The following is an 11634-nucleotide window of genomic DNA, read 5'->3' as shown; positions in this document are numbered from 1 at the left end:
TCAGCGACCGCAAAAACCCTCGAGTGACAATTTTTGAGAGAATTGCACCAAATTCGAAATTTTTTTCCGCCGTGTAACAAATTTTATGTTAATCTAATCAAATCTGAATTTTATCCGACAAATTGGATCCGTCATTTTGAATTTTTAAAAAGTAACCTCAGATTTGTAATCAGCGATTTCAAAAACCCGCGAGTAACAAGTTTTATGCGAATCTGATCAAATTAAAAAATTTTGAAACAAATTATTTATTTTGTTTGTTACCATTTATTTATATATAACGCTATATTGTCTTAAAAAATGTTTGATTAAAAAAGGCCATACGGCAATAGAAACTACATATCACAAGCTGTATTTTTTCAAAAAGAATAGTCTTTTATTTTTAAACTTATTTTGGGCAGAGGGGGTTGTCCATTTTACAGAGAATGCCCCTTATATTTTAGAAATGAGGGTGAAACTGAAGTTGAAAAAAATCCTATGTTAAAGTAAAAGTGAAAATAAAAGTCCGTGAATATGAATGTAAAAAGGAAATATCGTAATCGTCCGCAAGTCATCCTAAAAATCCACAAATAATATATGTTTAAGGCAATCTGGACATTTTTAAAAAGGTTTATATTTTGTTGCTAGACAAAATTTTTTAAAAAGTTTTAAATATTTTTAAACATGTTATTGTGAATGCTAAAAGAAATTTGTTTATTAGTTTAACATGTTATTTTCGAGAACTAATTTCCATGACATTTTACTTTAAATTTAAACAAAGTAATATTTTTCAATTATTTAATGTCTTGAAAATTTTATTTTCGAGAAAATAACTTTTTTTATCTTATTATTTTTTACTTGTAGCACAACCTTGAATTCTAATACAACATTTCTGTCATTTTCTAATCTTAAATTTTTTTAAAATAAATGTATGAAAGTATTAAAATTATTCTACATTTATAAACATAATAAATAGTACGCACTAATAGTAATAAAATGATTTTGTAGGAATTATTTAATATATTAATATGACTCTAGTGATCTGTTTTCAATTAATTTTATCAGCCAAAGTTTGATTAGAACAAGTAAGATTCTATTGCCATAAAATTTTTTTGGTTATTTAAATACAAAAAAAAAGGTTTGATTTAAAAACCAAACATTTTACTCAGTGTAATATTTATGATTATTTACTAATAATTACATATAAGTCATTTTTTAAAATAAATATTTCGCATATATTCACTTGCGTCGTTAGATTTAAATCAATTAAAATTTATCTTTAAACATGGTTGAAGAACACGTTTTTAAATAATACTTTTACAGTTACATTGAAAAACATAAAAGTTAGTGGTATATAAGGAAGTGTTTTGTGGACATTTCGTATTGTGAAATATTCAACGTTGCTGTAAATTAAAAGCGAAAATGAAAAGTTTTTCAATTCTGCCTTTCATTGTCAGTTACATTTATATAATATCTTCTGACGCAGCTTACTCTGTAATTTTTGTTAATTTAAAGACATATTGTACTTTTATAAAAAGACATTCTAAATTAATGAATTCATATGCTTATACAAAAAATACTTACCTCCTACAGCGTTGTGTTTTAAAAAATTCCTTGTTTTGAAACTGAATAATATTTTAACTATAAGATAAAAAGCAGAAAAAATATTTTTAAGCGTATGTATTCCTAAGATTTAGAATATCTTTATTTAATATAATCATACAAAAATTGGTGATATTTGTAATATAGAATAATACCTCTATAAAACAACAAATAAATGATTTTGAATGTGCCTTGACAACTATTTCTTTTTTGAAACAGTAACTAACATATCACATTTTGTTTTTTCGTTTACAGTCTGCAGAAATAAAGGTAAAAATAATATAATAACAATATAAAAATGATCAATTCGTTTCTCAATATTTAAGTACTTGCAGGCGTAAATTGTACTTTTATAGTTAATGTGTTTATAATTAATGTGCAGGGGTTAAAAAAATTTCCAAAAAAATTGTATTTTTAAAATTTTTTTGTCAAATTTGTCAATTGCTGCAATCTTTGTATAAATTATTAAAATTTTCAGTTATGTACCATTAATCGTAGAATTTAATAATCTTTCGAATGGTATATTTGTTAATTTTCTGACATTTGTATTTACAAACAAATCGTGATTTAAAGATTGGTATGTTTTTGGGCCGTGCGCGTGCAGCCGTACCGATAATTCCCGACGGTAGTGTATAGTTTAAAAAATTTCCATGTTTCCCTTTTTGAAGTGTGAAAAAAATTATTACATTTCACTATAATTAGGTACAGTAAAAAATTTAAACATTCGCCCATAATGGCTTAATAATAAATAGAATTTCTTTTAAAAAGCTTAACGTATATTTTTTCTATAAGCTTACAATTTACACACATTATGAATCTTAAGTTTCAATATCGGTAAAAATATAATTAAGGTTCATATATAATTTTTTAAATTTATTTTTCAGAATGAGATAGAAGAAGTAAGTACTTGATAAAAAAAATGTTTATAATTATGAAGATTATTTTTAATATATTTTACATACACGTTGCATATTTTATAAACGTTTTTAGTTATTATTTTATAAATTAATGTGCTTACATTCTTTGTTTGTACTTTTTTAGAATAATAAAAACATAGTAAGTATATCTTTTCAGAAAATAAATATTATTAATTTTTCATCCTTTCCTAAAATCTGTGAGAAATGTTCTCACAACTTTGCATACTGTTCGGAGCATATGAAATTTTAATAAAAATTAAAAATTTCTACTGCAAATTTGTAGCAACTGGCCATGAATCAAAATTTAAAAATCAATAGTTTGAATCAAAAATTTAATAATGCTGTGCATAATTCTGATGTTTTTAAAGACTTATCTTTTAGCAATTCATTATATTGTATTTTTTAGACTAAAATAAAAGATGTAAGTATATGTAAAGTTAAAAATATTTATATCCGATTGAATACAGAGAAATTTCAATAAATGTTACAAATATAATTAACATGTTTTCTGAACACTTTTTATTGTAATCTTAACAATTAACACTTCTTTCATTTTTTTCTTTAAGATATATAAAGAAAAGGTAAGTGCAATATAATTAAAAAGTATATATTATTAATTTATTCATTAGTATTTAAAAACTGTGTGATGTGTAATCACAACTTTACAATAATACTTAGCGCTTCAAAATATAAAAAGTTTTTTTTTGAAAATATCAAAATCAAAAATGTTTGGAATTTCTTGAAAAAAAATTTGAATATTTTTTTATTCCTCGTACATAAAAATGACGCTTTTTGATATCTGACGACAGGGAGAAAAGTAATTCAGTTTTCTCTCATATAAAAATAGCGTCCATTTGCGTTATTTGCGCATGAGGAAAATATGAATAAAATACATGAGGGGCCAATTTTTTCATACTTCTTTGGCGATATCATTTTTAAAAAGGTTTTAAATGAATTTTTCTCTATTATAAACGAAATTAAAGATTTATAAAGAAACCTTTTTTTATTTGGTACAGAATCCTCCTCCTTCTAACTTATTATTTAAATAGTGAGGAGAGAGTTAATTAGATGGGATTATTATTAGATTATTATTTATTAGATAGGAATGACTTTAAAAGGTGTTAAATGATATTAAACAGAATGTTCAGTAGTGGAAACTGTGTATGGTTTTAATGAAATAAAATTTTTATATATTTAATTTTTTAAATATACAATAAACATATTTATTTATTCACGAAACAAACAACATACAATCTTTAACAATTTAAAAATCTGTGAGAATAATTTTGCGCAGTACAAAAAAAGAAGTTGGCTATTGTTGAGAGAGCTCAACTTCTGATTAAGGTCAGAAAGATAGTGATTTTCCTTTTTGGTTTTGACTAACTGAAACCTGATGTCGAAGACTTTAAAAACCTGAACCTTTTCGATAGTTTCCGAAGTTACAATTTCGAAAAGAGGGAGAATATTTGTAGATAGAAATTCGCGCATAATGAGTCATAAAAATAGGTCTGGCGGTCGCGCCTAACTCGTATCCTAATCTCTTACCCTCAATAAAGTTTATGAATCGAATAGACTTTAAGAAGGATTATCGTAATAAACTCAACACATTTGAAATACTTTTTAAACTTGTGGAAATTCCCGCAAGTACATAGATAAATATTCAGCGTTTTTGGCAATTATAAGAAAGAACATATTGAGTAAAAACATCTGCTGTACAAATCGTTGGAAAATAATAAAAGAGAAAGTGAGTCCTTTACTACAAATATCGTCGTACATTTTGAGTTTCTTTAAAATTTACTGAAAATATTTCATTAGTTACAAATAAATGCAATTTAAAAATTAATTTTTATGATACAACTAAACACAGAATTACAAGTAATTATAATGTATTATCCTCTTTTTCAAAACTCTTATACATGTAAGGTTTACCTCCTTTTCATTGTTTTTGTTTTCTTTAGCTAGTAGTATTAATAATCAGGACCACAAAGGGTAATGAAGGTGGACATGTTCTAAGCATAGGTGATCTTTATGTTTTTGGGGTCGCTAATTACGATGCCGGTGTCCGTATAAACCCATCACGTCAGCATCAAGGTCAAACACCTCATTTTGCAATATTTAATTTTTTTGACCTCGAATTCTGAAAGAGCAGAAAATTTTACGTCCGAATACGTTTTAAACTTTTTTATGAACCAACCTTTCAAGGTCAATTGGAGGTAATCTAGAAGGTCAAATTTTGATTTAATTCTCTTGTCCAGAAAGTTAGCTAGTTATGGATTTTAATACAAATTGCTTTTTATGTTTTTAAGGTCAATGATTTCGATCCAGGTGTCCATATGAGTCCATTTTGTCAGCATCAAGATCAAAAACCTTAATTCGAAATATTTAATTTTTTCAACACCAGACCAAGATGACCTTGAATTGACCTTTAAAGATTGGTTCATAAAAATTGTCAAAAAAATTAAATTTTGCAAAATGAAGTGTTTGACCTTGAATTGACCTTGATGCTGACGTGATGGTATTATACGGACACCGGCATCTTAATTAGCGACCCCAAAAACATATAGATCACCTATGCTTAGAACATGTCCACCTCAATTTCCCTCTGTGGTCTGTGTAATATTTATGTTTGATGAGTGTATGATTATAACAAAATTAACTTTTCTCACTGATCTATGTAATAACTGGATTGCGGATGGGCTGCCAAAATTTGTGACTAATTGAACACATTGAACACCGCGAAAAAGAAAATGTTCTTTTTTCGACGACTGTGGCCCTCAAGTGTTCAGAAACATTCATTTCAGTGCTAACCGGCTGTACCGCTAAATTTTGAAGGGATGCTTCAAAAGCCAAGTAGTCCAACAGGAAATATGTTTGTGTTAATAATTTTAGCTCCATGGATAAGTATTTTATGTAAAGTAGCAGGCATAGGGCACCATTTATAGTTTTTGACATAGATTTTGGCAGTAAACTCACATTTGTCAAATTTTGAAGCATCTGTAGGAAGTTGAATAGAAAGAGCAAGTAGAATTGTCTTAAATTGGCATAATAATTGAGAATCAAGTCCAAGACACTTAGACAACAATTCTGGATTTTAAAAAGCTCCACGAGCTGTGTTTCCATCATTAGTGGTACCATAACCTACTGGCTTAGGTTTATCTACGATCAATCCTAGGTTTTCCCATAGAATTGCTTGGTTTTTTGTTTTTCTCGTAGCAAACGATGATTTGTTCATAACAGACTTCATTTGACAAGTTTAAACATCGAGTTTAAATCCTGATTCAGGCATGTAAAGGACTTAATCCATACACTAGTGACTTTGGATTTGGTAAGAAAAGGCCTGTTTGTTTATTACTTAAGTTATTAAAAGATTTTGGTGTTACGTGACAAATTAGGCAGGTTTGAATTGATTTTCGGCCCGTAATAATATTTAAAACTTTTCCGTCGTTTAAAATTATAAATAAAGTACATATTCTATTGCAAGTGGTCGACAGAATCTTGAAAATTGAGGTATTCTGTTATTTCAAAAAACCACACTTTCGGACGTTATTAGTCGTAGCGGAATGGGCGTCATGGCAAATAATTAATCATCTTTCTGATTTGTATTTTTGTTCAATGATTTGTAATTTTCTTCATAAGGTGAATGATCTCTACTCTCATCAAACCCATAAGAACACATTAAAGCAGTATCTATAATATTAACTTCTACTTCAGTTATATAATGCATTATTACCTCCTTCTGCAAATATACAATTCAAGTTATTGTATGTTTCAACAGATACTAAAGAGATACTTCTGCTCTTGTCTCGCTAATAGAAACATTTTGTACTGGAGGTCTACATTGTAGCTTCATTTTGCTGACTTGATTCAGTCCACACCACATTTTTTTACTTCCAATCGAATGTTGGTATAAACAGCTTTCGATAAAGAGTTATTAAATAACAAAGCTAAAGCTTCCTCAGGACTCTTTTTACAGTTGCTGTTTCCAACATTTTACGAATCTTTTTTGGTAGTTCTGTAGATTTTAGAATGTGTATAATGACCGAATATAAATCTCGATTACCAGACCTACTCGCTGCTTGACGACAAGCTGTTTACAATGCTAGTGGACTTTGTTTTTCATACGGATCAAAAGTTTGCTACTTCTCGTCGCTTGGACCGTTCAGATTTATCTTTAAATTCAAGCCTCGGACGACCACCAGCAACAGAATTTGCGACACTTTTATTTGCTTTATTAAGATTAACAATTATTTCAGGAATAGAAAATGAAGAGTTTAGACAGTCTTTTTTTATTCAAACCGGGTTTTAATTTTCTTAACAGCCTGAAGAATCTCCTTTTTTGCCAATTCTGACATTTTAACTATCTTAATTTTCAATATAATCTATTAAATAGTATTAAAAAAAATCGGACAATTGCGAGTTGCACTCGCACTAAAATCGAGAGTTCCGTATACCAAAATTAAACTCGTTTTTAGGGTTTCGTACACCGTAGGTGTACTGACGGAACCCTTATGAAATCACTAGTGTGTGCATCCCAGACACTCAAAATAGGCTGCCCCCCTGAACTTCTACATATCTCAAACTGGTGAGCCAAAATTCGGTACAGATACATATTTTCACGTCTAGATTACAGGAAAAATATAGCTAACCCGATTGAAAGTCATGGTTACGAACTAGCACTGAATGAAATCTATTTTTTTAGAAAAAATTACGACAAATGACCCTGTTCCCCCACCTTAACTTCTACATATCCTGACCTAGTGAGCTAAAATTCGGTAGACATACTCAATTTTAAGTGTAGATTACAGAAAAAATATAACAAACATGATTGGCTGTCATATTTGTGAACTAGAAAGGAAATAAATGAAATTTTTTCAAAAAAATTTCAAAAAATGACACTGTCCCCCCCTTAACTTCTGGATATAAGGACTTGGAGAGTTGAAATTCAGTGCACATACTCATTTTTACGTGAAGATTACGGGAAAAATAAAGCGAACCTGATTTGGGGTCATATTTACGAACTAGAAAGGAATGAAATTTAATTTTTTCGAAAAATTGTCAAAAAACGATCCTGTCCCCATACTGAACTTCTACATATCGTCATAAAATTCGGTATACATTTTCATTGTTAATTGTAGATTTGGGGAAAATTTTGGCGAATCTGATTGGGGCTTATATTTACGAACTTTCTTAATTCGCATATATTACTTTCAATCAATCATATTTGTTCCCCATATATCTTTGTCTCAAAAACGAGTTTAATTTTGGTGTACGGAACCCTCGATTTTAGTGCAAGTGTAACTTGCACTTGTCTGATTTTTTTATACAAAGATATATGGGGAATAAATATGATTGATTGAAAGTAATATATGCCAATTAAGAAAGTTCGTAAATATGACCCCCAATCAGGTTCGCTAAAAGTTTCCTAAAATCTACAATTGAAAATGAAAATGTGTACCGAATTTTAGCCCAATAGCTGACGATATGTAGAAGTTTAGTATGGGGACAGGGTCATTTTTTGATATTTTTTCGAAAAAATTAAATTTCTTTTTTTCATAGTTCGCAAATATGATCTCCAATCAGTCGCTATATTTTTCCCGTAATCTACACGTAAAAATGAGTATGTGTACTGAATTTTAACTCTCTAAGTCCTTATATGCAGAAGTTAAGGGGGGAACAGTGTAATTTTTTGAAATTATTGAAAAAATTTGATTTATTCCCTTTCTAGTTCGCAAATATGACAGCTAATCAGATTCGCTATATTTTTCCTGTAATCTACACTTAAAATTGAGTATATGTACCGAATTTGAGCTCACTAGGTCAAGATATTATGCAGAAGTTAAGTTAAGGGGACAGGATCATTTGTCGTAATTGTTTCCGAAAAAATGGATTTCATTCAGTGCTAGATCGTAACCATGACTTTCAACGGGTTCGCTAATATTTTTCGAGACGCATGCTTATTCCCGAAATCTTTTTTAACCAAATAGTTATTTGATATAAAACTACAGTACCGTCCGAAATTGTCAGTCCACCCATTTTCAAAGGAATGACAAAATTTTTTTAACATAAAATTCATGAAAAGTAAAATTTTTTTTGGTTTATATTTTGAAAGACGATAAAATTTTGAAAAGAATAAGACCTTACAGAAGTCATTTGGCCAAAATTTGTAGAAGATATTCTTAAAAATCGTCATTTTCAATGTTTTACAAAAATTTGAATAACTTCTAAAATAATGAACGCTTTTTAATAATCTTAGGCTTATTTTAAAGACCATTTTCTACAGAATAAGAATTACTTATAGGCATTAACCTGTCATTTTTAACTTGGAATAAGCATGACGTCAAAGTTGGACAAAAAAATTCAAAAAATTTGAAATAATATTATTAAAAGAAAAATAATTTTTGAAATTCAAACATATATTTTTATTAAATTTTCTTGAAAAATCTACACCATATCATGTTTTATATATGTTCTAGAATAGTTTTTAGTACAAAAAATTGATTTTAAATTTTTCCAATTTTTTTGTCCAATTTTGACGTCATGCTTATTCTAAGTTAAAAATGACAGGTTAATGCCTATAAGTAATTCTTATTCCGTAGAAAAAGACCTTTAAAATAAGCCTAAGATTATTAAAAAGCGTTCATTATTTTAGAAGTTATTTAAATTTTTGTAAAACATTGAAAATGACGATTTTTAGGAATATCTTCTACAAATTTTGGCCAAATGACTTCTGTAAGGTCTTATTCTTTTCAAAATTTTATCGTCTTTTAAAATATAAACCAAAAAAAATTTTAGTTTTCATGAATTTTATGTTAAAAAATTTTTGTCTTTCCTTTAAAAATGGGTGGACTGACAATTGCGGACGGTACTGTACTTAACTTAAAATTCACATAATATGCACATTATTTGACATAAATTTCATTGCACACAAAAACCATTTAACATAAATATCATTTGTCATAGAATTCATTAAACAGAAATAATATGTTACATAAAACTCAGATAACTTAATTCCCATTTGACATAAAAATTATGTAACATAAATTTCTATTGACATAAAAAGCATTTAACATAAATTTCTTTTGACATAAAACTCATTTAACGTAAATTTTATTTGTTATAAAATTCATTTGACATCAATTTCATTTGACATAAATGTCATTTAACGTAATTCTCATTTGACATAAATATCATTAGACATAAAATTAGCTTGACATAAATTTTATTTGACGTGAATATCATTTAACATAATTATTATTTAACGTAAAATTAAATTTATATAAATTTCATTTAGCATAAATTCTATTTAACATAATTCTCATTTGAAATAAAATATACTTGACATAAATTTCATTTGGTATAAATCCCATTTAACATAATTTTTATTTGTCATAAAGTTCACTTGATATCAATTTCATTTGACGGATAAGTCATTACACATAATTCTCATTTGACATAAAATTCAGATGTCATAGATTTCATTTTACATAGAGATCATTTGACATAGAAATATAGGCGCGAATTTCAAAGTTGGCGAATCACAATATTGTTGATAATATCTAATTGGTTACATTTAAAATTGGCGCCGATGTTTTTATGTAAAATGTAATTTGAGTAAAATGATTTTTATGTCAAATGAGAATTTCATTGAATGACTTTTATGACAAATGAGAATTGTGTTAAATGTCTTTTATGTCAAATGAACTTTATATCAAATGAAAATTATGTTAAATGGGATTTATACCGAATGAAATTTATATCAAGTAAATTTTATGTCAAATGAGAATTATGTTAAATGGCATTTATGCTAAATGAAATTTATATAAATTGAATTTTACGTTAAATAATAATTATGTTAAATGATATTCACGTCATATGAAATGTATGTCAAGCTAATTTTATGTCTAATGATACTTATGTCAAATGAGAATTACGTTAAAAGACATTTATGTCAAATGAAATTGATGTCAAATGAATTTTATAACAAATAAAATTTACGTTAAATGAGTTTTATGTCAAAAGAAATTTATGTTAAATGCTTTTTATGTCAATAGAAATTTATGTTACATAATTTTTATGTCAAATGGGAATTAAGTTATCTGAGTTTTATGTAACTTAATGAATTCTATGACAAATGATATTTATGTTAAATGGTTTTTGTGTGCAATGAAATTTATGTCGAATAATGTGCATATTATGTGAATTTTAAGTTAAGTAGTTTTATATCAAATAACTATTTGGTCAAAAAAGATTTCGGGAATAAGCATGCGTCTCATATTTTTTCTATAATCTAGATGTGAAAATATGCATCTGTTCCGAATTTTAGCTCACCAGGTTGAGATATGTAGAAGTTAAGGAGGGGCAGCCTATTCTGAGTGTCTGGGACGGACACACGAGTGATTTTATAAGGGTCAGTACACCTACGGTGTACGGAACCCTAAAAATAATTATTTTCTTCTGGAAATACAAAATTTATTAATAAATATTTTAGAATTCGGCATTTAAGAGAAATTCAGTAGTTAATAATGTCAATTAGTGAAAAGAAACAGAAATAAAATAGTTGAAATTCATAAAATAACAACAAAACAATTGTTAAAGCGCTGAAATTATCTATAAACAAATCTGTCAAAAAAAATATAAGTGAACACGAATTTTTTAATTGCAATATTTAAATGAAGTAAATGTAAACGATCAAAAATGTGCTGAAGAAACATCTTCTTTAACAAATGCATTTTTTTACTAAAAACTTTTTCTTAATTCAGAATGATGTTGAGGTACACTCTCACCTCACTGCCTGCCTGCCTGCGCAGGCAGGCGCAATGAGAGTGAGAGAGAAAAAACATTTAATTTGAATTTTCTGACTCTCTTACTCTCATGCGTTACCGTGACAACCTGCAGGCAGGCAGGCAGGCAGTAGGAGCTGTGCTAGCGCCTTTATTGTACAATAAAATCCTATTCTGTATATGAAAAATTTCTATTCTTTTCATCAAGACAAATCGATTGATCGGCAATTTTATTTACTTGTATATTGAAAATTTCTATTTATTACTTGTTTTATTTTTTCAGATACAAGGCATTGAAAAAGTAAGTATATTGACAAAAAGGATACTAATACCAAATATAAGGACTATAAATTTGCATC

General features: G+C 27.8%; 1 protein-coding gene and 1 long non-coding RNA gene across 3 annotated transcripts in view; both read left to right on the top strand.

Moving 5' to 3' along the window:
* The first annotated feature begins 1285 nt into the window (after positions 1-1285).
* The window catches only part of LOC122509309, a 72883-nt gene continuing 62534 nt past the window's right edge, over positions 1286-11634 (top strand). The window contains exons 1-3 of one of the 2 annotated variants that reach the window (XR_006302344.1): positions 1286-1470; positions 1834-1848; positions 2463-2477. Coding sequence is in view for 1 of the 2 variants with exons in the window: in XM_043623292.1 (XP_043479227.1) it covers positions 1399-1470; positions 1834-1848; positions 2463-2477 (102 nt within the window). In the remaining variant the exon portion in view is untranslated. The remainder of the gene's footprint in view (positions 1471-1833; positions 1849-2462; positions 2478-11634) is intronic. The other variant, XM_043623292.1, reaches the window with a different exon arrangement.
* Positions 3062-11634, top strand: part of LOC122509328 — a 30137-nt gene continuing 21564 nt past the window's right edge. Inside the window, exons 1-2 of the long non-coding RNA XR_006302352.1 lie at positions 3062-3076; positions 11559-11576. This is a non-coding gene — a long non-coding RNA (uncharacterized LOC122509328). The remainder of the gene's footprint in view (positions 3077-11558; positions 11577-11634) is intronic.

The sequence above is a fragment of the Leptopilina heterotoma genome, unplaced genomic scaffold (genome assembly GCF_015476425.1).
Source record: "Leptopilina heterotoma isolate Lh14 unplaced genomic scaffold, ASM1547642v1 Lhet_115, whole genome shotgun sequence".
Taxonomy (NCBI): Eukaryota; Metazoa; Arthropoda; class Insecta; order Hymenoptera; family Figitidae; genus Leptopilina; species Leptopilina heterotoma.
Note: the sequence above shows the minus strand (reverse complement) of the source record. Positions and strands in the feature narration are given on the sequence as shown.